Source organism: Thermobia domestica, chromosome 10, assembly GCF_964235325.1.
Source record: "Thermobia domestica chromosome 10, izTheDome1.hap1.1, whole genome shotgun sequence".
NCBI classification, from domain to species: domain Eukaryota; kingdom Metazoa; phylum Arthropoda; class Insecta; order Zygentoma; family Lepismatidae; genus Thermobia; species Thermobia domestica.
Genome location: NC_137463.1, coordinates 115,541,764 through 115,567,776, shown reverse-complemented (window position 1 = coordinate 115,567,776; position 26,013 = coordinate 115,541,764). Strand labels below are relative to the sequence as shown.

The 26,013-nt window shown below is 34.4% G+C and overlaps 1 protein-coding gene across 2 annotated transcripts in view; it reads left to right on the top strand.

The window, feature by feature from the left end:
- The window catches only part of LOC145662668 (uncharacterized), a 148,590-nt gene that overhangs the window by 71,869 nt on the left and 50,708 nt on the right, over positions 1 to 26,013 (top strand). For both annotated transcript variants that reach the window (XM_081728470.1, XM_081728469.1), the window contains exons 4-5: positions 19,347 to 19,393; positions 21,057 to 21,155. In XM_081728470.1, the coding sequence (XP_081584596.1) occupies positions 19,347 to 19,393; positions 21,057 to 21,155 (146 nt within the window). The remainder of the gene's footprint in view (positions 1 to 19,346; positions 19,394 to 21,056; positions 21,156 to 26,013) is intronic.

Genomic DNA, 26,013 nt, shown 5'->3' with positions numbered 1-26,013 from the left:
ATAGTGTATGTCCATTCCTGAAGTAAGAATTGCTCTGTAGACTGAATTGCTATTTTGTTACTTTGTATTTCAGAGCTCGTTTAACTGTGGTCTGTATATGTATTTTTGCAGCAAAGGTTTTATAATTACCTTCCCATATTCTAGAAGTTAGTTTATTATATGCCTTACTGTTCAATGATATTCAGTTATTTTTATTACGGTTATTTTCCCTAAAACGTAGAGTGCAATACTTTCTACATGAAACTTTAGTGGAACACATTCGTTTATCCCCTCCCCGAAATGAAAACTTTTCTCTAGGTTTTGCCTAAGTTAAGGGCAACTTTCAAAATTTTAATACCATTATTATTATTATATATTAAATGTTTTTTGAGTTTAATGGTTCCACCCAGCTCTCTTCCAGTGGGCATTGTGCTGAACAAACGCCTTTTGTGTAGGTTTTCTCGGAATTCTGCTTCTTCCCACTTTCTCTATTCCAATATTTCATTCATCTCATCGAGTCTTCTTTAGCTTATCCGGAGTAACTATTACTTAAAAACAAATTTTCTTAGGGCTCTTGTGAGTTCAGTGGCCCTACTTTCTATATGAAATTTGAGTGGAAAGGTTTCGTTTTACATTTGGCTACTTGTATGGACGTACGCAGAGGGTGTCCTGATGGTCTTGACTGTTTTGTAAATTTTTGCCTAATATTAGATGAGACCTTACAGATTTTAATACAATCTGTCCTCATACGGAAATGCCTTCTATCGTATTACTATCTGATGCTGGGGTGTCTGGTTCGATACCAAGGCACGTAATCTTCAGACGGACAACATCGTTCTCGCCAGTTTTCTCGGAACTCTCCCGTTTCCTCCCACTTTCTCATTCCACCAATTCGTCCATCATAATTCACTTGCTTTAATCTGGTTTTCCTCAACAGGCATAATCGTGCGACATTAAACTCAAAGATTTTATTTCATTTCTTTTGCAAAAGGTTAACGCAAACCAATCCGAACCGAAAAACAATTGCATTTTCTATTGCTCATTAATGTGTTCTCACAAAAATATATAGAGAAATAAACATGAGGATTCGTAATTCCATTCAAATGTGAAACAGCATAATCATAATAGCTTACCCTAAAACGAAACCATTTGCACATCTTTCGATACTTTTCATATCCATATTTCAGTGGTCGGGTTCCTGGGTTCGATTCCCGGTGGGAGAGCCTTTGAAAGTTTAAATGTCTCGATGTATCTGTATTCGTGTCTCTTTCACGGTTACTGTAAATAACTGTAAAACCAGTATGACCGAGTATAATAGAGACAAGTTACGAAGATACTTTCGGTGAATCAGAAAAAAACTCATGTGAGGCACCAGGTTCGAGTTAAGATTTCGAATTACTCTTAACACCGCTTTCTTCTTCATGTCCTTGCGTCTTTGTAGTCTTCTTTTAACTTTAAAATTGAATTCACTGGACGATAGTATTTTATCATGACCGAAATCAGAGTGTTTCATCGTTAATAAAATATTGGAATCGTAAACGTGTGCAATTTGCTTTATACACAAGTGTTTTTAACTATTACTTAATAGAGCAGTATTAGGATAGCGGCTTGAGCATACTATTCGTAATTTAGGGGTGTTGGTTCGATTCTCGCTGAACTAATTAAGGAAATTTTTATCATTCACAATGTTCATACTTCTTATGTACAATAACATGAAACATTTTCAGTTTCTCTCGGTCTTACAAGTTAGAGTTTAAACGACTTCCTTCACAGAGGAAATACTAACAACAGGACGCCACATGTCTAGTATATTGATTCGTACTCTCTGAGAATGTAACGTGTTTAGCAAACAATTCATGAATATATAAGGGTCATCCTTAGGGCCTATTATGGATCATAAATATGTCTGAATTGTTTCATTTTGGAATTGTTTCCAACTTCATCCACAATTACTAGAAATAATAATAATATTTTTCGTTCGCCATTTCCAACTTCCATATATCCGTTCAACAAAAATTTGTAAATAGGAACTGTTCTATTTTATATTTGTATGTATATTTGGTTAAAATATCAATGTAACGCATATACAACCCAAAGTCTGTTCCCCAAAGAAAGGACGTTACTATGTATCTTGGTGAAGACAAATCTACTTAGTTTCTCTTAAGGCATCTGATGTTTCCATTTTCATATTGTCCTGGAGCTGACACATTTTTCCCTCCTCTTTTCCTTTCAAAGTATCTCCTCAGTCAATTAATCCTAGACAACGTTCAAATCAATTTCAAATCTACTTCCGAATACTTATTAGCATTGGAATAGGATGTAATATAGAGGTCTCAAACATTCAGTAATAATAATAATAATAATAATAATAATAATAATACAGAAATAATAATAATAATAATAATAATAATAATAATAATAATAATAATAATAATAATAATAATAATAATAATAATACAGTAACAGCAACAATAATGGTCATAATAAAAAGAAGACAAATTCCGTATGAGGACAGATTTTATTAAAATCTGTAAAGCCGCCTCTAACATTAAGCAAAAATTACAAGATAGTCGGGACCACCAGGACATAACCTGTGCGCACGTCTTTACAAGTAGCTAAATGTTAGACAAAACCTTTCCAGGAAAAATTTCATGTAGAAAGTAGGGCCACTGAACTCACAAGAAACCTAAGAAAATTTGTTTTTAAGTAATGGTTATGCCGGCTAAGCTAAAGAGGACTTGATGAGAATGAATGAAATATTGGAATAGAGAAAGTGAGAGGAAGCAGAATCCCGAGAAAACCTACACAAAAGGCGTTTGTTCAGTACAATGTCCACTGGGCGAGAGCTGGGTGGTACCATTAAATTCAAAAACCGTTTAAATGGTATTAAAATTTTGAAAGTTGCCCTCAACTTAGGCAAAACGTACAGAAAAGTTTTGATTCCGGAGAGGGGATCCGTACCTGCAAGAGGCATATCTGCAACTACCCAAATTTTAAACGAAAGAGTTCCACTAAAGTTTTATATAGAAAGTATTGTACTGTACGTTTTAAGAAAAATAACTGCAATAAAAATAACTGAATATCATTGAACAGTAAGGCATATAAACTAACTTCTAGGATATGGGAAGGTAATTATAAAACTTTTGCTGCAAAAATACATACACAGACCATAGTTAAATGAGCTCTGAAATACAAAGTAACAAAATAGCAATTCAGTCTACAAAGCAATTGTTACTTCAGGAATTGACATACACTATTTTGAGAATCGAGATAAGACGAGAAATGTTTACAATGCTTTTCGTATCGTCTCGATTCTCATCTCCAAAGCGAGACGATAATTTCAGTTAGCCTTTCCCCGTCTCGAATGTACAATGTTAATTTTCGTCCTGATTTTGTTTCCCTTTTTTAGAATCAAGATGAGAAATTCCTCTTCTCGTGGGGAATATTAAACAAAACCGAAATATTCTTGCCAAACGTCATGTTTCTGCTTGTAATGGTATGACCTGAGCGATAATAAGCTCCTAACTTTTAATCTTCTACGAAGTATTTATTATTATTTTTAGATTATTGTTATTACTGTTATTATTCTCGAAGATTTGATAGGTCATGAAACATCCCAGCATTCGAAATCTGAAAATAAAAAAGTGTATCATCGCCGATCGATCGCCACCAAAAATCCTAAAGTAAAAGAATAATAATACGTGCCGGACATGACTTCGATCTGAGTACCTCTAGACTACTAGTCGAGCGCCTTGACCACTGAACCACGATCAGTACGCATTAAGTGATTTGTCTTTAGTGTGCTTACGGTAGGTCTCTTTGCCTCCGCTTACAAAGGTTTACATTATATTTCTTCGTTTCAAAACTTCTTTCGTATTTCTTTTATCATGATATTAGTCAATGATCTTTGGCATAGTTTATATTAATAACTTGAGTTGTTCTTAAACCTTTGGTTCACAAGTTTGTTTCATCCCCACAGTAAACTACAGATATGACAGCTTTAATTCTCATACTCTGCATTTGTTTCAAAGCAGTCGCCATTACCCGATCAAAGACTTCTGTCCGGCACTATACTTTAATTGTGACTATTACTTAACCAACAATAGAATTTCAAACGAGAGCGTCTACCAAGTCGAAGAATAAAAGCTCGCTTTTCTCTAACTGAATTTTCGTTTGATACCCAAGCTACGACCGAGAAGAATGAAATTCTAGAATTTTATTTCAATTTAAATCAACATATTTTTTGTTTCATAAATTATAAATATGTTTATATAATTTATTCATATAATTTGAAAATATTTCCATAATTTAAGCTTGTTTAAAGTAAAATTAGTTTTCACTGCCTGATTTGCTAGTTCTCGATGAATTACTAAAATTAGCAGAGTTATGTGCAACAGAATCTAAATTTTCTCGAATAGGTTGCAACATTTACGTGAGTCGTCGCAATTATAAAAAAAATAGAGACAATTCAAAAGTTGAAAGAATTCAAATTAATATTTCACAATCAAGTTTGAAAATAAAAAATCTACGTATGAGTGTCACTGTTGATAGATGGTAGTAAGTTAGACTATAAGGTAGGAAATTGAATGAAAAATATCAGGATTGTGTTTAAAATTTCAATTTTATTAAAGTTGGATTATGTTGCTATTAAATTAGTAGTTACAGTGAATTTACATACCTTAAGCAATAAATAAATAAAAATGAAATAACAATTCTAATGATACATTGGCTTGGTTGACAAAGTTTACTATTACCGCCTCTTGCATTTTAGCGAAGCAGTTATTTTATAACACGTTAACATCTCTATTGCATGTTTTATATCAGTACTGCTACAAAAGAAAGCAAATAAGAAAATACATCACGCAAAAAAGACATTATTTTGCTCCTGAATAATTATAAGAATTATTTCATCGATATTAATGTCTAAACTAACAATACATTTCTACATCACTATTAGGTTAATTTATTTTTTGTTTCCTAGTTTTTATTCTACTTTTCTCATTATGGCGATGTATTTCCAATAAAGCACAATTACCCTAATTCTTAATCATGTTTAATGCCCTTAATTACTAATATAGTATTAAGTATATTGAGTACACGATAACTCTATGTACTTTACAGTTTATATTTCTTTTGGAAAGATTTAAGCGTTGTTTTTTCCGAACAATACGTAGTGTATTAGTTTAATAACTTTATGAAATCTATGAAATTAGTCTTGATAAATTGTATGTTTGTGTAAGAAATAACTGAAACATTGATCTTTATTTACAATAGATATCCATATTTTCAACATGGCTCATAATGGGCGTCAATATTGCGTTTATAATGGAATTTAGGAATACTCTAGCTGAACACCCGATTTCTGACATGGTAGGCTGGTTCTCCTGGAATTATTGTAATTAGAATTCAGAAGATTTCAAACTTAGAAAAAACCTTTGCATAGACTTGTTCTGCTCTTCAATAATGTTATCCTTGTCCCTTAGCACCTACGGTATATAGTCACTGAGTTCCGACCTGATAGGCTGGCTCTCTCTGAATTATTGTAATTTGAATTCTGAAGATTTCAAACTTAGAGAGAAACCTTCGCATAGACTTGTTCTTCAATGAAATAATGCTATGATACTAGTTACCGCACTTATCAATGATTATTACATACAGTGGCGTACAAGGAAGGTTTCAGGGTTTTAATTCCCCTTGAATAAGGTATTATGCAAAAATAAGGTATTGTGGTTTACTATTAAGAGGTGTAAACAAAAACCTGAAATAATATGAATCTAAAAGCTGCGTATACCTCTGACCACACAATTCATAACATCCGTTGCTAGTCAATGACATTAATGTGATAAATAATCGTTTAATATTTGAGCATATATTCATATACGAAGCTTCAGTATGAAACCAATGTATTACATAAGTAAGGATAATAAGAACAGTTTCAGAGCAAAATGACTGATCCAGAAAGGGATGGGACTTTAAGATGAATATGCTATGGGATATTTCTAACTGAATAATAAATAGGTCTATAAAGATAAAAAAGAAAGTCCATATGCATTGACACCACGAAATAACATAGAAGATAAAAAGAATGATAATATTAAGTTCACGATGTGAGGAAGGGATTAATAAGCAAATATTTAGCGCCTGTAGTTAGGTTATAGAAAATACATCTCGTTTAAAATTTAATATTACTGAAGCAATCTCATTTGCTGGCAGCATTTAATGGAAGCTTGGGATTTAGCTTTAAAAGATTTTTACAATGTATCTCAGTACAATGAATGACTTCCAGTATTAAGAAAATATAATTTTAGCATTGATTTTGTCATCGAGAAACGAGATAAACAAAGATCGAAGAAAACGCTTTGTTTCAAACTAGAATATCTGAAAACTGGAAAAATAAAATGTACAATAAAGGTATAAAGAACAAGAAAGAAACAGGAATGTGGCTTTGATTTCATCTGAAGTCAACAATTTACTATTTACGAACGAATCAGGCTATCTATGAATGTCACAATAAGAAATTGTTTCCACTGCTTTGTCGGCAGATAAGTCTATTATTAGAACCCTTTATCATGTTGTTTTAAAAAACAATCTTTAGATTTCTAGAGTTGAATATAATTTCTCTTGTCTGAAGATTGGACATTAGTTTAATTTTGTAGGAATATTTCTTACAAAACAAAATTAATTAATTTCTGCGAAAGCGGATGATATATTTCAGAGTTGACATGGCAATGCCAAACTACATTGCAACAACGAATTGATGCAGACAAATTGACAGAGGGTTACAATGTAATGAGAACAAAATATACCTGAATTAGACTTGGGTGGTTACATTTGATATAAGACTTTGTTACATACTAGCCTTCGCAAAAGTTGCGGAACGTAACGAAACGCAAAATGTACGAAAATCAATCATAACTGCTGACTATTATTGCAAACTAAAACAGATTGTGCATTGCGTTGACTCAAACAGTTACAGAAGTATACTCATAGACTCAGTACTTCCTTACCGTTATTTTTCTATCATGGGGATAGTAATTCTGACGTTTAATCATGGGAGTCGATCGTGTGAGAGTGTAGGCTGAGGGACTCGGCCTTTCCAAAAATTGTTTAGGTTTCCGTATTTGTATTACAATCGCTGTTTCAGTGTAGTTGAATTAATGAAAACACTAAGAAATATCTTGTTTCCGCAAGATACAAACTAATTACAACTTTCTTACAAGGCTGTCCATAATCTTTATTATAAATTAACTAGAAATTTTACAGTTTCGGAAGTATATCACTTCCTTCTTCAGAGTACTAATCCAACCGGATTCATAAATAACATTACATCATTTGTTATCTCTACCAATCAGGAATCACTTTTCATTAAAATTTAATATATATGTCCATTGTTGTGACAATTTTAAATTTTTAACATACATAATATATTGTTAACAAGTCTTTATATTTCTTTTACCATATATTAACTAAAATAAATACTAATTAACTACCTAAATATTGAAATTTTCTACCTGAATATTGAATACTAATTAACTAGCTGAATACTGAAAAAACACACATAAATAAATTTAACCCTATATTGTCCTTATTTTCTATCTTTCTTCTTTCTTCTCTTTTCAAAATGTCCTCCCACTCTTCATTAATATTCAAACCACTATTAAAGTTCGTAGCTTTATCGTAAACTTCTTCTATCCTCTTCGCTTCTTTCTACTTTCTAAGCAATTGTCTCCCTTCATATTCCAATATTTTTGCTCCTTCCCAGTTTACTTCGTGGCCTGTTTCATGGACGTGCTTGTAAATGGCATTAGTGTCTCTCTTCAATCTTTCATCATCTTTATGTTGTTTTAAACGTTCTTGCATTCTCTTCTTGGTTTTCCCTACATACACCTTATCACACATCCCACACGGTACTTCATATATCACTCCTTATTTTAGTTAATATATGGTAAAAGAAATATGTTAAAAGAAATATAAAGATTTGTTAACAATGTATTATGTCTGTTAAGAATTTAAAATTGTCACAACAATGGACATATATATTAAATTTTAATGCAAAGTGATTCCTGATTGGTAGAGATAATAAATGATGAATGTTATTTATGATTTCAGTTGGAGTAGTAGTCTGAAGAAGGAAGTGATATACTTCCGAAACTGTAACATTTCTAGTTAATTTATAATAAGGATTATAAACAGCCTTGTAAGAAAGTTGTAATTAGTTTGTGTTTAAGATGGACACAAGGCCTTTTTATCATAACATCCATGTTCCGCAAGACGTAATTTCTTTTCATTATGTCTGGTCGCTGGGAAATAGTCCCTTTATTGACTTCCCTAATTGCGATCCGTAGGATGTACACTGCAAATAACGAACCCTATTTCATTTATCCCTAAAGCAAGTAACAGTATACTGTGTACACTAAATGAAGGGATCAGGATTTTATGGTGTGATATTTTCTTACTTAGTATTGAAACAGAAAATTGTATATTTCTACAACTTCCGGTTTTATTAAAGAGATTAGGGTGAAGATTGAATATATTCTTGGGACTTTTTAATTAATTGCAGAAAACCGCTTTTCGCTATGTATTACTGCTTTTACTTTTTATCAATCAACGCTAAAAACTGGAAATGGTTGATTACTATCATTTCCGGTTTGAATATCACATCAGTGAGTTCGATTCCTAACCTTTGGCCCCTCTACATCCTGGCCAAAATTGATGGTGGCCCATCAAGTAGTTCTTGAGATGTTTTGTCTCCCGATCGAATGGATACGCGGAAATAGTTTCTGTAAACCAAACTCCTTAAAAGTCAACACTAGATGTTGTATTCTTTGGGGTGAATTGTTGTTTAGAAGGTTTTCTTAAATACGACTACAGCGATTATGTTCATAATTCGCAGGTAAATATTTCTGTAATAACTATAGCAGTAGCGCCATTTCAGAGTTTCCTAGAATGGCCTTTGTCCGCCGATATAAGAGTTTCATGTTGTTTTATTAGCTTATCAGTGTACACATTATTAAAAACCATGTGAATCTCAAACCGAGAGCGGTCTCTCCCCAAATGACCCTCTTGAGACGGAGCATATCATTACTTAACGAATGGGAATGAGGAAGTTTAGTGCAGGATTTAGGATTTAGATTTCTGGAATTTCGGCATCTATGGCCACTTAGCCCGTCACGTACATGAGTGATGACGTCCCTCGGCGAGCACTCTATCCGGGGAAAGGGAAGGAAGAAAGGATTAGGGAAAGAAGGGAGCGGCCTGGGACCTATAAATTAGGTACTACCCAAGCACTTGCTTAGTGTGAATTAGGAAAACCCAGAAAAAACTCATTCAGGATGACTGGCCTGAAAAAGCTTTTTACACATTTTCGACCGAGTACCCCCACCGGGAATCGAACCCGGGACCGATCGCACCGAATCGAGTACTCTACGCGGGGTCACAAATTTTAGTGCAGTGTCCCGTACCTTTTATATTCTTCTTGTTTTGAATAAAGAAGCTAAACCAACCAAGAGAAACGACAAGGAGCCATTTATACGGCACACACTGACACATCCTATTCAAACAAAATAGTATGCTCCCCCTGCCAATACGAATAGAGAAGAGAAATCCTCTCGACAAAACAGTTGTAAGCCAGAGAACACAGTCTACATCTACCGGCAGAAAACGGAAATGCATGCAACTGACCACAGCCGACTCGAACAGGGACGCATCGAGTCGGCTGTAAACACGACCAGCTCGGGAGAGTAATACTCCCGGAAGTACGTTTTTCCGCGCGCTACTCTAGACAGTTGTTTTGCGCGCTATCCTAGCCAATTGTTTTAAGTTGGTCACAAAATTTATATCATGAAGTACAAGGGGAACAAAACGACCCTATATCATGGAGTACAAGGGCATAAGTACTACAACTACTTATCTGCATAAAAATAAATAAATCAGTTTTTTAAGTATTCTTTTCATATTATTTTAATTTAATAAGTGTTATAAAAATGTAAAAATAAAAAAACTTTCCTCGGGTGGGGTTTGAACTTGCGCCAGATGAGGATTATTATTACTAACATACAGCCCTAGCCCACTGAGGCCGAAAGCAGCAAGAGTTTGTTGTCTGCTATTTGAATGCAAACGTGGCAAGAAGTGGATAACGCCAACCAATCAGAAATGTGTTTCTCGTTTCTACTTCCGGGTGCATTACTCTCCCGAGCTAGTCCTCTGTAAACTGACTGCAAAACAAATACAACATACTTTAAAAAAAAATCCGTTTAGAACTGCGAATTTCCAAAACACTGTAACACGTGTTCGCCCATTATTTTATGAAGAATTTATATACATAATTTCACACTTCCAAGTAAGTAAATCCTCATAGTGGACATTTGCTGAAGAAGTGAACATTAAAAATTGCTTCCACTCGCCCTTAAGGAGCAAAATTTTCGCCAATTCTTGAACACACACAGTTTCTTCTTTTTAATGAAGAGTTTATATGCAGTATCAAATTTCATATCTCCAACTTACACGAATCATCACATTGAGCATTTTCTGAATAAAGAATCGGAAATTGGAATATTAAATAAATTTCCCCTTTCTTCCGTAGAAGTGGAATTTTTAAAAATGCTAAAACACGTATTTCTTTATTTTTAGTTGATTACCGAATTTACATCTACACAATTTATTCATATCCTTACAATAGTGATTCTTGGCATAATTAAAAAATTTAATATTATGGAAATATACTCATTTCCCGTTTCAAAACGAGATTTTCGAAAACGCTAGAATATGTATACCCTTATTTTTAATTGAGTTTATACATTGAATTTCATATCTACAGCTTAAACAGATCCTCTCATTGGGTATTTTCTGAATAAAGAAAAGCAAAGTTGGATATTATAGAAATTACCCTTCTTCTTAGGAAAAGAATTTTCGTAAACATAAAATATGTATTCCATTATCTTTAATTAAGTGTTTATTGAGAAGTACCTAATTTCACACCTCCTACTTAAGCACTCACGTCAAATATTTTCAGAATAAACAATCAGAAATCTGAAATCTCTTTCTTCCTTACGAGTGAAATTTTCGAAAACTCTGACACATGTATTCCCTTATTTGAAGTAAATAGTTATTATACCAAATTTCACACTTCAAACATAAGCAGATCCTTACATTATCTACTTTCTGAATAAGGAGAGTAAAATTTAAATATTATAGTAGTTGCCCCTCTAAAAGCGGATTTATGATAAAAGAACTTTAAACTCGTGCTCAGTTATTTTTAAGAAAGAGTTCCAAATCTCTAACTTAAATACTTTATTCCTGGCAAGAAAATAGATCCCATTCCTTAGAATATGTATTTCAAAAAAAAAATCATATTTCTTGCTTTCGTGACAAATTATCTGCCCAAATTTCACTTTTCTAGGCAGAGTAGTATGACCTGCTTTGACAAGTGTATGATTTCTAAATAGGGCTTACAGATTGAGCAAATATTATTTTTACATTTATTTACTGAAATATATAACAATTTTAATATTCAATATTTTTATAAGTATTTTATCGTTAGATTACAATTTGATTCAGACTGCTTTTTCTTTCTACAACGGATTTAACTAGTTAACCAGTATAACTAACTAATAACCTCTTTTAACAAGATAAATAATTAAATTTTGTACATTTTATATGCTTTATAATGAATCACCTTTCGGGTCAAACTCTACTCGCATATGGCTGTAGAAACAAGTCGTTTGGGATGTTTATTGAGTTCTCTGGTAGTCGTGGCACCTTAGCTCCATATTTCTTTTTGACAACCCTCTTCAATGTTCGGCTATCCTTCTTATCTAGGCTTGGTTTCCCAATGCTATTCCACTTCTCTGATGATATCTTCCCACATTTTTTCTGTCATTACCTTGGATACTATTGCTCTGGTTCCAATCTAACACACTGCCAGCCTTAATAATCAAGTTCAAATTTACCGAGCACCCAAAATTTTCCTCTTTGAAAATCGCCTATCTCCTAAACTGAACTACCGATGGCCTGATTACACACACGAATCCGTACTACACTGTCTCGCGTACTACTCACTGTCACTCGACACAGCCTTAAAACTAGATAGTTGCAGTACACAAATGTTTAGTAATATTAGCTCACGAAGATTACGTGTTGCAGTGACTAGCTAGATTTTTAAAAAATATTTTGACAACTAATTGCATATTTATGCTAGCATAGGTCCAAGATAATCTGAGTATGACATTATTAGATACATTGGTATATTATCCAGTCCATTATACTATGAAGTTTAAGAATACTGGTATAGCTTTTTCTAACATCAGAAGCAGTGCAGTTTAAGATTCAAATTATATTGCATTACATCTTTGCAATGACATTTCCGCTTTATCATGCTTTAAGTTATCTGAGATTATCCAAGAGTGATATCCAAGAATCATTATCCAAAAATATTTTTTAAAGCGCTATCGCGGTTTGCAACATTCATAAAAATAGTTGTCTTCTAGGTTCTCAATAATACAAACCAATCCACTAAGACCATATTCATACGTGGAAACTGGACCCAGAATTAGCCAAAAGAGACAATGTAAACTTAGACATTTTATTGTATTTGAAAATAAAGCACCTCAATGGGCTTTCAAAATAGAAAGCCCCAGTTTACTTCCCGGTAAATAAATAGAATACTAGCAAAAACATGGAACTTCGACAGTTTCTCCTCTTCTGTTCTTTTATCTTATCATAGATAGAATGAAACTAACTTTTTATATAAACTCTGAGAAAAAGAAAAAAACTGTACATCGAAAGTAATTTCTCCGAAATACAGAAGGAGCTGGTAGTATTTACTTTTTCTTATGTCTGGTGTTGGTACGCGTACGAACAGAAAGGCTCGACACATTTGACAGTCCATTCCACATAAATTTATTGAGCTATTGGTTCCTTTCGTTTTTTCGTGTCTTCGAATCCTTTTACTCCTGGGAAACTTGCAATAAATTTATAAGAAGAGATTATGGAATTCATGTTGCAGTGTAAAAAGATATTTTAAAATATGGCCACAACTGATTCCTACTCCTTGTTGGCCAGAACTCAGAAGCAAGTTGAATCTATGGAACTAATGTAAGGATTGGTATCCGGCATGAATGTTCTTTCTCTTAAGTTCTTTCTTTCTTGAACTGACTATTTTTTCTGCATCTGTTGTCATAAGTGCAGAGAAGAAAAGAGTCGAGAATGTGCTGTACCGTTTTGTACGTAATTGGCATGAAAATATAACATTCAAATAATAGACTGCGAGTGGCAAACACGGATAAATGTGTATTACATGTAATATGCAGAAATAATTTTACTACCGTACAATGGGGATACTTTACACCACATTTTATGCGATTTCTTACTTAGTTCTTATCATAATCCAGAAAATAATGATTGATTTGTTTCTGTTCTTTCAATTTTAGTCTTCAGAAGTACATATTATCATGTTCTGGTTGTTACTGTATTTTATGTAATACTGGAATTTGTTTCAAAAATCGAGAAAGTTGAGCATGCAACTTTGCATTTTTCTAGTGTTATGTACTGCTTGGTGTGAAGCTACGAAGCTCATACTGAATCTTTCCACCATTACAAACACACAAGTAATTCGAATAGAAATATATAAATTAAGCATAATTTGTAATTATTTTATTCCTGTTGTTAACAACGTTTTACAAATTTACTAGACATTTTCTGAAATATGTGTACTTATGTCGATGTGCCATATTAATACAATCATGTAGATACCAGTAGGCCTGCCTAAACTATTCAAAGAACATTGTTTATATCAGGAAACTTTGTATTGTGGCATCATAACACAAACGTAACTAACAACTATCTCTGCAATAATATTACGGGATTATTATAGTACAGAAAGTAAATAACCTTCTTATGAAATATCCACCCATTTCATATATCATAGCAAATCAGCTCATTATACCACTAGATTATTTTTTTAAAGTTCTAGAATTTAATATACTGTATGGTTCCGAAACATGGTCGCTTACTCTAATGGATGAACGTAGACTGAAAGTATTTGAAAATAAGATCCTGAGAAGAATATTCGGACCCAAGAGAAATGTTAATGGAGAATGGCGGGAACTTCATAACGAGGAACTAAATAATTTATACCGTTTACCGAACATTGTTAGGGTCATCACATCTAGGAGGCTAAGGTGGATAAGCCATGTAACTAGAATGGAAGAAAATATGAACACTTTCAAAGTTTTAACTGGAAATCCAATCGGAGAACGACCATTAGGAAGACCTAAATGCAGATGGGAGGACAATATTAAGATGGATCTGGCAGAAATAGGAATATAAAGTAGAAACTGGATCCGTCTAAGGATAGAAGTAGATGGAGAGAATACAGCATTGAACCTCTGAGTTCCATAAGCCATAGAGTTAGTTAGAATTTAATACATACCTTGACGTGAGATAGGTTTATATTCCCGGTAATAACTAACTCTATGGCCAATGGAACCCTGAGGTTCAAAGCCTCGTTCACAAAAGCTTTCCACTGACTTCTTTCTTCTACCAACTGGGTCCAGTTTCTATCTTTGTATTCCTATTTCTGCCTACCTGAGCCTCCTAGACTTGATGTCCCTCGTAATGTTTGATACGAAATTTTGAAATTCCTCATTGTGAAGTTTACTCCATTCCCGTTCCTCTTAGGTCTGAATATTCGCCCCAGGATTCTATGCTCAAACACTCTCAGTCTGCGTTCTTCACTCAGTGTAAGCGACCATGTTTTGTAACCACACAACACAACAGACATAATTATTGTTTTATATATTTCAAGCTTTAATTCTTCGACAGAATTTGCGAAGACAAAAGATTTTGAACTGAATAATAACACGAATTCCTAGCTTTCAGTCGACGTTTAACTTCTTCGTGGGTGCCGAAAGTATTATTTGATATTTTGACGTACCGGTATTCATAATTTGCAGTATTACGATCCCGGCAAATTTCCATGTATTTAGTTCTCTAGATTTACTTCTAAACCCTGTCCCAGCAAGCTTTTAATAAAAACTCTGTATTTCTTTCTATTGTTCTCCTATTATTCCCTATCAGATTTACTTCATCAGCATACTCCATAACCTCGCCACAACCATAGAACTCTAGACTCTGGTTGCTATCTTTGATTTTCTCTTCATCCTACTGCAGAAGAAAATTAAATAATAATAGCAACAACACATCTCAATGTATCAGGCCATTTTCGACGTGAAAGCTCGTGGAGAAGTATTTTCCTTCCCGGACTTTACTTTCGGATTCATTTAAAAACATTTTTATTAATCTAACTAGCTTTTTCAGTATTCCAAATTCTGTAAGAATGCTGTACAATGTTTCCCTCCTAACGAATCGTAAACGTTTCTAAAATCAGTAAACAATTGATATGCCGGAGTATTGTATTCCATTTCATTTCAAATATTTGTCGAATGGTAAATATCTGGTCGATAGTTGATCGGTCTCGACTAAATCCGCACTGATAATCGCCAATAATTTCATCTGCGTATGGGGTCAGTATTGCAAATAGAATGTTAAGAGGATTTTATAGGATGTTGACAGTAGGAAGATGGCTCGATAATTATTATATTAAATCAGTTCTGTCACCTTTCTTGTGAATTGTAACAAGGACTTTTTTTCACTCTAGTGGCAATTCCTCCTTGTTCCAGACAAGGAGAACTAGTTTGTGTATCTTGTTCCACAATTTTTCTCCTCCAGTCAAAATTAGCTCAATCGTTATTTCATCTACATCCAGAGATTTGTGTTTCTTTAATTTCTTTATAGCAATTTCTATTTCTGTTAGGTTTGGCACTAGAATATACGGTTCTGGTGTGTGTATTTCGATTTCTCCACGAACGTTAGTTTTCAGCTACGTGTTAGGTAATACGTCAAGTAAAACTTTTCACCTATTCAAAATCCTATCTGTATCAGCGATAGTTGTTCCGTCGGCTTTCTTTACTATATAAACGCAAGGTTGATACCCTTTCTTAAATTTGTTGCTACCCTTATATATGTCCCGAATGTTTTAGCTTTTACTATTATCGTCAAATTCATTAATCTTAGCTTTCAAAAATAGCGTTTTTTTGTTTTAAAAGTTTTGGAACTTTCCCAGCTGATGTCAACAACATTTTATGTAATTATATCGTTTGGATTTTGTATGCAACACAGTTTTTACTCTTTTTTCTCCTTTGCTAGTTTATTCCATTCCTGGTCGAACCATAGTTGTTTCTATGTACTTCCGCGGGCCCCAATTTTTCTTTTACTGAAATTTTAATGCTATCTCCAATTTTAATCCAACTATCCTCAACACTAGGGCATTCTTAACCTTCTAAAATCGAGAATCTACTTGACACATCTATCTGGTATTCGCCTCTCGTTTACCTTCCTCTAATTTCTTTAAATGAAACTTCTCCATTTTTAGATGTCAAATTCCCCTTATTCAACGATAATCTCTCTCTTATTATTACTCCTACCAGGTAGTGATCAGTGTCACAATCAGCTCCTCTGAACTACCGAACATCAGTTGTGCTAGTTCTGTCTTCTTCTTCTAACTACTATCTACTAAAACGAGATTAATTTGATTATGTGCTTTTCCACCTGGTGAGCTCCAAGTATATTTATGAACGTCGCGTTGTGGGAATTTTGTACTATCTTCCCAGAAATATTCCAAAATATCATTACTGTCTGCCCACTTCCAGCAGCATCCCGATTTTGTCATGGTCGTCAAAGGTTTCCAATTGTTCCAATATATATATATATATATATATATATATATTATATATATATATATATATATATATATAGAGAGAGAGAGAGAGAGAGAGAGAGAGAGAGAGAGAGAGAGTTTCAAAATAACACCGACAACGTTTGTGAGGTGATTCCTGACACCAAGATAAGACAAAAAAGTATAGACCAACCTGGTGCACAAACGCTTCCTTTCGAAGTTACAGGCTGCCGAAAGCACGAAAAAAATGAACTTTAAAAGTCTATAGCTCCGAAACTATGGGACCTACCATACTCGGGTCAAGACTTCACTTAGGAATTAATATGTGCGCTATCCAATAATGCATGTCTCAAAATCCTAAGGCATTCTCGCAACAATTTTTGTAGAGGGAATTTGGCTACGGCATATAATTTGAAGTAGTCGCCAACATTTCTAGAAAAATTGTTGGGAAGCACTGTAGGATTCTAAAACATGGATATTTGGATAGGAACATATTAATTCCTAAATAAAACTACGGTTGGTTCCATAGTATTGAAGCTATGGACCTTTAAAGTTTATTTTTCATGTTTTCGGCAGCCTATAACTCCGAAAGGAAGCGTTTGTGCACCCAAGTTGGTCTATACTGTTTGTCTTGTCTTGGTATCAGGAATCACGTCCCAAACGTTGATGTTGTTTTGAAACACCCCATATATATATATATATATATATATATATATATATATATATATATATATATATATAGAGAGAGAGAGAGAGAGAGAGAGAGAGAGAGAGAGAGAGAGAGAGAGAGAGACCTGCCTTGATATTTTACCTGAATCCCTAGTTTCGAAAAGTTCTTTATTATTTTTACTACTATTATTCCTTTACGTTTGGGGCTAGACTTGTATATTTTTGAAGTACCGATACCAGAGGAGGATCACACTAGTATATCTAACTCTTGTAAATCATCGTGTGTCGCTTTCTCAACTCACTCTGCTTTTTGCTTCCTTCGCTTCCCGTTTTTGTTGTTATTGGTCTCAGTACTTTCAGCACCTGATACTGGTGATCTATAATCGCATTTTCTACATTTTATAATGGTGCAAAGTAAATCCATTCTGGATTCTTATCTAAACTGTAGAGCAATATATCTCACTCCTTTATTGCCTGAATAAAAGTAAAACCACTCACACTAAAATCGTCTTACAAACGTCGAAATCAAACCTAATATCGATTACTTCTTGACAGTACATAGAGACTAAGATTTATTTCGATTTATCTTTTGCGTAAATCCGTCCAGTAAACATCACTGTCTTCTCACAGAGCAAGTAATAGCTCAATTACGGCCACTTCTTGTAGATGTCCTATACGTTACTGTCCGTGATATCCCGTCACTCTCCGTCGTAATATACAAAGATGTTGTCAACACACTCGAATGAAACATTTTTCCAGGATGGTGCAAAGTATATTCACGTTACGGTATGTGCTATTTGGTTGGTTAGTTCGGAGCTTAATATGTCTTCCTGCACCAAGGCTATATGAGAAATGCATCTATAGCCTGACATGAAATCAGGGCGACATTAGCCTTATCAGATTGAAACCGGGTCTTCTGGATCAAAGTTGCATTTTTCCTGGGCCATGTGTTCTATTCACTGGCTATCCATATAATCATAAGGGAATTTTGATATATATGTTATTTAGAAGCAAAATTTGAATTTATATGAGTAAAGTTATTTTTGTCCTATCATATTTTTACATGTCTGTCTAAATATAAACACATTTTTGACTCTTGTGAACACAAAAATATGGTTTTTATTGGTTATATAAATGTATATTTGAACCATACCGTATTTTATCTTTAGGTCATATTTGGGTCCGATTGGTCATTTTAGTCGAGTTTCACTTACTGTTCAGAAATATATTTGCAGTATTGTCAACAAGATTATTTAAAACATCTTTTCTTAGAAACATTTGGCCTTGTGAAACGGGATTTGAATGAAACTATCATTCACTGGAACCATCACTAGTACTTGTGATGGTACCTGTTCCTTTCTTTTCTGTTTATCTTTCTACGCTTAGTAGGTTTATTTTTCGAGTATGGAGATTATTTGATATTATTTAGAGCTATTCTAAGAGAACCTGGCATCACTGAATGTAGTTTCAATGGTATTAAGTTCCTGTTCTTCTAGGTCATATTTTGCCATTTTTAAAAGTATAAATGCATATACTTTTTTTCGAAATATTTGGTCATAGAAGTTTGAGCCCTATATACAAACTGATACGCAGGTAAAAAGTAGCCATTGCATCAGAAATATGTATGTTATGATCTATATCTAATAGTTATTGCCTCTAATTATTTTCTGTAAATTGGTGACCCGTCGAAATTAGCCACTTTTCAATAGAATTGATGGAGACCCACATAGGCAGATCTGAGGGTAACTATTTCTCATAAATTATCTGAATTACATGGCGCAAAAATGTCGAATTTGTTGCTAATATATTCGTCAAAAAGAGAGAGCTCGGATTCAAGTATATAAACACTATTGTATATAAGAATAAAATTCTATTTTTAACAACAGATCTTCTAAATTTTTCTGTTGATAGTAATATGCTGTCTGTAACTTCTAATAATGAACTCATAATTCCATTCAATTCACAGGCTCTTTTCCAGAAGCGATGAACCTGGATTTGGACTCATTAAGTGAGGTAAGAGATGAATAGCCCTATTTCAAACTGGTTTAATTGTATAAACATTTTCCAACCTTTTAAAACAAAATTGTGGTGTAGGAGTATTGTTTGTGAATTAAAATTTATTATCTTATAGAGATAATTAACTGCAATTAATTTAGAGGAAACGCGTTAATGAAGATCTGCATGGCCTTTGCCACTTGACATCGTGGTTGATATACTATTAGACTATGATTACCAATTTGAAAGTATTGGAAATTGATAGGGTAACTTAACACTGTACATATCGAAGGAGCTAAAAAAAATGTATACATTGGTTATTTAAGAACTTTCTCATAGCTTAACCCAAATGAAGTCGCAACGTGTACTTCATGACTTGTCAGTCTGAGTGAACAGTTTGCTTAACGCTAAAACGAGCTTCCTCGTTGCTAAGTGACTACAATTGTTTCCTTTGTTGAGGGAGATATGAATTTGGTTCCGAATTCTGGATAATCCGACTCTTGTTAACTGATTTCTAAATGTTCACGTTTCATGTAGTTTCACGTCTGAAAATTATAAATTCTGAAAAGAATTAAAAGAACATAAAATGAAACTTTTAGTGAATCTGTATGTGGGTCACTGAACATGAATCTTTTAGTTTTACGTCTATCGCTTGTCCCGGGTAGACAAGAGGAGACGGTGATAATGAGAATGAATGAAATAGTGGAATGAAGAAAGTGGGAGGAAACAAAGGAACCTACGCACACGGTGTTTGTGGATCACGAAGTTCATTTGGCCCAAGGTAGTGACCAGTGACCAGTGACCCCATGCACGAAAAGTGAACACCCTACTACTGAGCCACCGCAGTTTTGTCTGTTTTTTAAGTTGAATTTCTAGATATAAGAACTCATTTGTTGTAATGTTAATTTGCATTATTCTTTCATTTAAAAGTCAGAAGAAGTTGTAAATCAAACCAACTCTTTTGAAATCCTACATTTCTTTCATTCTTTTATTTTTCTTTTCAATGTAAGGCCACTTGTTTGCAAGAGGGTTTAACATAAGACGTGTTATTTTCTTATCATTTCAAGTTTCGCCATTATCATGTTAGTGCTCTTGACACTTTTCCCGTACAGATTCCATTTACTCTTGGCTTGCATATTAATATGAAATTATTGTATGAATACAGTAAATACCATTCAATTCCCAGCGCAACCATGGCTTGAAATTACATCATTTCACAAACATGACTACCAAAAAAATAATTGTTCATTTAAATTTACTATTATACTAAAATATGCGTTACTTTTCTCTGTAATACAGGAAAATTCTATTGGTAATAATCATTATAGGTATTACAGGTCGCATAGGTGTCTTCACAAAGGTGGCGTGCGTCGGGGAGATAAATGTTTTAAAACATAAAAGCTAATGCAAAAGTTATAATTATTTTTGTATTTGTAAATAAATGTAGTAAGTATTTCTAAAAACTGTATGTTGTAAATTTCTGATTTGCATTTCAAATTGAGAATTAACCGCCTACGCGACAATCTAATACAGAAGAAATCTAAATGGGGTAGCTTATTATTACAGTTTATTAGATATAGCAATTGTAAGCAGCCTTTAGTATATCCATTAAAGATCTGAAGTTGCTAATTAGAGAATGTAGTAGCTGTTCTCTGTTCTTTCCTTTTGTTTTGTGTGGCAGGCAGAACTGATTCGACTTGTGAAGCATCTGCAACGTCTGCGTAATGACTTGTACAGCACAATGCGAGACACAGAATGGAAGTTGGACAAAGAAGGCAAGGTAGGTGATGACTTTTTTTTATGCTGCTGGCATTAACTGAAACAACAGTTTAATTGATTAGCGCTTTGTTTATCCTTCCTCCAGCATCGATTAATTATCTCTTTTTCTTGTCTGGTAGACCTTGAAAAATGGCTAATGTCTTCAGCAAGCCTACTGGTCTTTATTTTGCTTCTGCAATGCAAAAGATTGGCTTTCGTTTATTTATTTATTTTTTATTTCAATTGAAAGAGGAAATAAAAAGTATTCCTTCAACATTCCTTTAAATCATTCAGTCAGTTGGTCAACATTCGACTCGCTCCTGAGAACAAAATTCTTCCTTCGATTCGCTTCAAGGTCCAAAACATTGTTGTGTCTTCTTTTCGAGTATCAATAAATTTCAATGCAATTATGCCGTTTCTAGGCTACTCATAGAACAATTTTGTACCCATATATTTTTTTTCGTATTTATGCATTTAAGATTACTCAGAGCAATTTTATATGCACATTTTTTCCTATTTACTAGCTTAAGCTACTCTCAGAGCACAGGTTACGCTCCGCAATTTAGTGACACGTTGATCTTTGTGAACTGAAAAGAAACACAAGAACATATGCACAAAAACTTTTCATATACACATGTCATAATCATCATTATCAAGGGCCGTAGTGGCTCAGTGATAGAGGGCTCATTTATGGTGCATAATGTCCCTAGTTCGATCCCAGCTCTCGCCAATTGGATTTTGTGGTGGCCTCTCTCTTTGCGTGAGTTTTCTTATGCTTCTCCCATTTCTTTCTACTTTCTCCATTCTGCCATTTCGTTTATTATCATCAGCAGCGTCTCCTTTAGCCTCGGAGTACAATTGTGGGACGTTGAACTTGAAAAGATTTTATCATAAATATTGTTACATTACTGACACGTTCCTTTCCCACCAATTGAAGAGTTCCCATTTGCTACGATCCTCAGCTAACCTCTTCCTTCTGTTATGAGAATTACCTACCTTTTTTGAAATCGACCATTCGAATCTCGACTACAACTGGTGGCAATTTCTGTTTTGGGGAGTGCCTAAATATAGCCCGAGTCTCAAAATAAGAGATAACTTATCTATTTGAAGCAACGTGTTGTTATTGGTTGAAGCTTATCAGCTGTTTGTTTAAGATGGAATACAAACTATCATAATGCGTTCCATGTTCTTCTGCCGGGAATTGAATCCGGGACTCCGTACTCCAAAGACGTGTTCACTAGGCATTAGATCAGCTGGGTGAGTAAAGAGTAATTTGTTTAACATATTATACGTACTACTTTCTTAAACTTACTTTTGAGACTATTTCTTGTAAACAAAAAAATCTACAGTACTTGAAATATGGACCCCTCCTACTGTAACATAATAGGAATGAGTGACGTTTCAGTGCTACAAATTTATGTAAATAGTTAATACGTTATTCATGTTTCTATATACTGGATGAACTTGTGATCAGAATCAAACAAATGGTCCAAATAAGGCCGTATGTCCCGATATGTCATACCGGTTCTGGTCTCATATATTTGAAAGCACGCAAATACTACAGGGTGTCCAATATGTACAATGCAACCCGGAGTTTGAGATAGTAGAACTTTTGAACCTGAAGAGATACACAAGTAATGGTTATACCAAAATGAAGCCTTGTTAATGCATATATTTTTAAACTAGGAAGCAACGATTGAAGTACGCTAGAAATCACACAATGTTGTCAGATGTAACTGAAGGTGTAATTTTTTTTCTTGCAAAACATGTAAATTGACACATAACTCATACGTATGGATGTTCTGTCATTAATTTTCAGTTTGTTTAGTTGGAGTAGCTTGCAAAATATGGAGCAGAAAAGAAGAATATCTTATTTCCACCGATAACTAATCGGATGAGACCTCTGTAAGGGGGAACTAGGGAAATCGTAGTTTTCATAAATTAACACTGAATTGGCAACCCTGATGATGTTTCAGTGCATCAAAAGGTGTGTTAAGGATCTGTCTACATCAGGCACGTAACCAAGGCTGGGTCCAGGGGGTCCGGACCCCCCCCCCCTTCCCTTCGAGACCAGAAATGAAAAAATAAGGAAGGATGAAACAAAATGAAATGAAAAAAAGAAGGATCAGCGTTAAAAATTTAAAAAAAAAACTACAGGAAGCTTTTGGTTACTCTTTCTTAGGAGGAGATTTGTATTACTTGCAATACATGGTGACGAGGTGAGCGAGATATCATGGAAGAGTGAGAAAATTTGAAATTTCTAGAAAAGTTACATAATTTCTGCTGCTGTACTTATTTGCAGCCTTCTTTGAACAATTTTCACAAAAGAAAAAAAATCTAATCTCGGTCCTTAGTAGGAATTGGTACGTACCAATTCCTACTAAGGACCGAGATTAGATAATTTCTTTTGTGAAAATTGTTCAAATAACTAACTAACTAACTAACGCTATGGCCTATGGAACCCGGAGGTTCAGTGCCGCGTTCACAAAAGCTCTCCACTGACTTCTATCCTTAGCTAATTGCATCCAGTTTCTACTTTGTATTCCTATCTCTGCGAGATCCATCTTAATATTATCCTCCCATCTGCGCCTAGGTCTTCCTAATGCTCGTTTTCCTATGGGTCTACCAGTCAAGACTTTGAAAGCGTTTCTACTTTCTTCCATTCTAGCTACATGACCTGCCCACCTAAGCCTCCTAGACTTGACGACTCTAACAATGTTGAGAAAACCTTATAAACTATGTAGTTCCTCGTTATGAAGCTTCCGCCATTCCCCAATCTCATTCCTCTTGGGTCCGAATATTCTTCTCAGGATCCTGTTCTCAAATACTTACAGTCTATGTTCTTCCCTCAGAGTAAGCGACCATGTTTCGCAACCATACAGAACAACAGGCATGATTATTGTTTTATATATTTTAAGCTTCAAATTCCTCGATAGAATTCGCGACGACAAGAGATTTTGAACCGAATAGTAACACGAATTCCCTGCTTTTAGTCGACATTTAATTTCTTCGTGAATATGATTTTCGTCTGTTAATATTGATCCTAAATATTTGAAAGTATTCACTTTATCAAAAGTATTATTTAATATTTTAACGCCTCCACAATTTGCCGTATTACGGTCCCGACGCACTTCCATGTATTTAGTTTTCTCTGCATTTACTTCTAAACCAATGTCCCTGCAAGCGTTTAATAAGATCTCTGCATTTATTTCTACTGTTCTCCTATCATCCCCTATTAAATTTACATCATCAGCATATGCCATAACCTGGTGAATGCCGTTCAACTCTAGGCCCTGGTTGCTATCTTTGATTTTCTTTATGGCGTATTCCAGCACAAAGTTAAATAATAATGGCGACAACGCATCTCCTTGTTTCAGGCCATTTTCGACGTGGAAGCTCGTGGACAAAAATTTTCCTACCCGGACTTTACTTTGGGATTCACTTAAACATATTTTAATTAATCTAATTAGCTTTCTCGGTATTCCAAGCTCTGTAAGAACGTTGAATAATGTTTCTCTCCTAACCGAGTCGTAAGCCTTCCTAAAATCAATAAATAGTTGATGTACCGGGGTATTGTATTCCCACTTTTTTTCGAGTATTTGGCGAATGGTAAATATTTGGTCGGTAGTTGATCGATTTCGTCTAAATCCGCACTGATAATCTCCAATAATTTCATCTGCGTATGGGGTCAATCTTGCTAACAGAATATTTGAAAGGATTTTATAGGATGTTGACAGAAGAGAAATGCCTCGATAATTATTACAGTCAGTTTTGTCGCCTTTCTTGTGTATTGGAACAATGATTGATTCTTTCCACTCTTGTGGCAATTCTTCCTTGTTCCAGATAAGGAGAATGAGTTTGTGTATCTTGTTCCACAATTTTTCACCTCCAGCTAAAATTAACTCAGCCGGAATTTCATCTACACCCGGAGATTTGTGTTTCTTTAATTTCTTTATAGCGACTTCCACTTCTATTCGATTGGGTTCTGGAATATACGGTTCTGCGGTGTGTATCTCCTTTTCTCCACGCCCATTAGATTTTGGCTGCGTGTTCAGCAAATCGTCAAAGAAATCTTTCCATCTATTTAAGAGGCTATCCGTATCAGTGAGAACTGTTCCGTCAGATTTCTTTAATATATAAGCACGAGGTTGATAGCCTTTCTTAAATTCTCTGATCCCCTTATACATGTCCCGAATATTTTTATTTTTACTATTATCTTCAAGTTCCTTAATTTTAGCTTTCAAAAAATCCCGTTTCTTTGTTCTAAAAGTTTTGGAAGTTTCCCGCCTGATATCTGCGAAATTTTGTGTAGTTATTTCATTCGGATTTTGTAGCCACCGTAATTTTGCCTGTTTTCTCTTCTCTGCTAGTTTAATGCATTCTTGGTCAAACCATGGTTTGTTCCTACGTATTTCCGCGTGTCCCAATTTTTCTATTGCTGAACTTTTAATGCTATCTCTAATTTCAATCCAAGAATCCTCAACACTAGTGCACTCCGAGTCTTCTAAAACCGAGAATCTATTCGAAACTTCAATCTGGTATTCCTCTCTTACCTGGCTCTCTTCTAATTTCTTTAAATTAAATCTCTCCGTTTTCGGACATTGAGTATTACCTTTATTCAACGATAATCTCTCCCGTCTTATCACTGCTACCAGGTAGTGATCAGTGTCACAATCAGCCCCTCTAAACGACCGGACGTCAATTATGCTGGATTGTCTTCTTCTATCTACTAAAACGTGATCAATTTGATTATGTGTTTTTCCGTCTGGTGATGTCCAAGTGTATTTATGAACGTCGCGATGTGGGAATTTTGTACTCTTCACGATTAGGATTTTGGATGTTGCAAAGTTCACGAGTCTAACACCGTTGTCATTACTTTC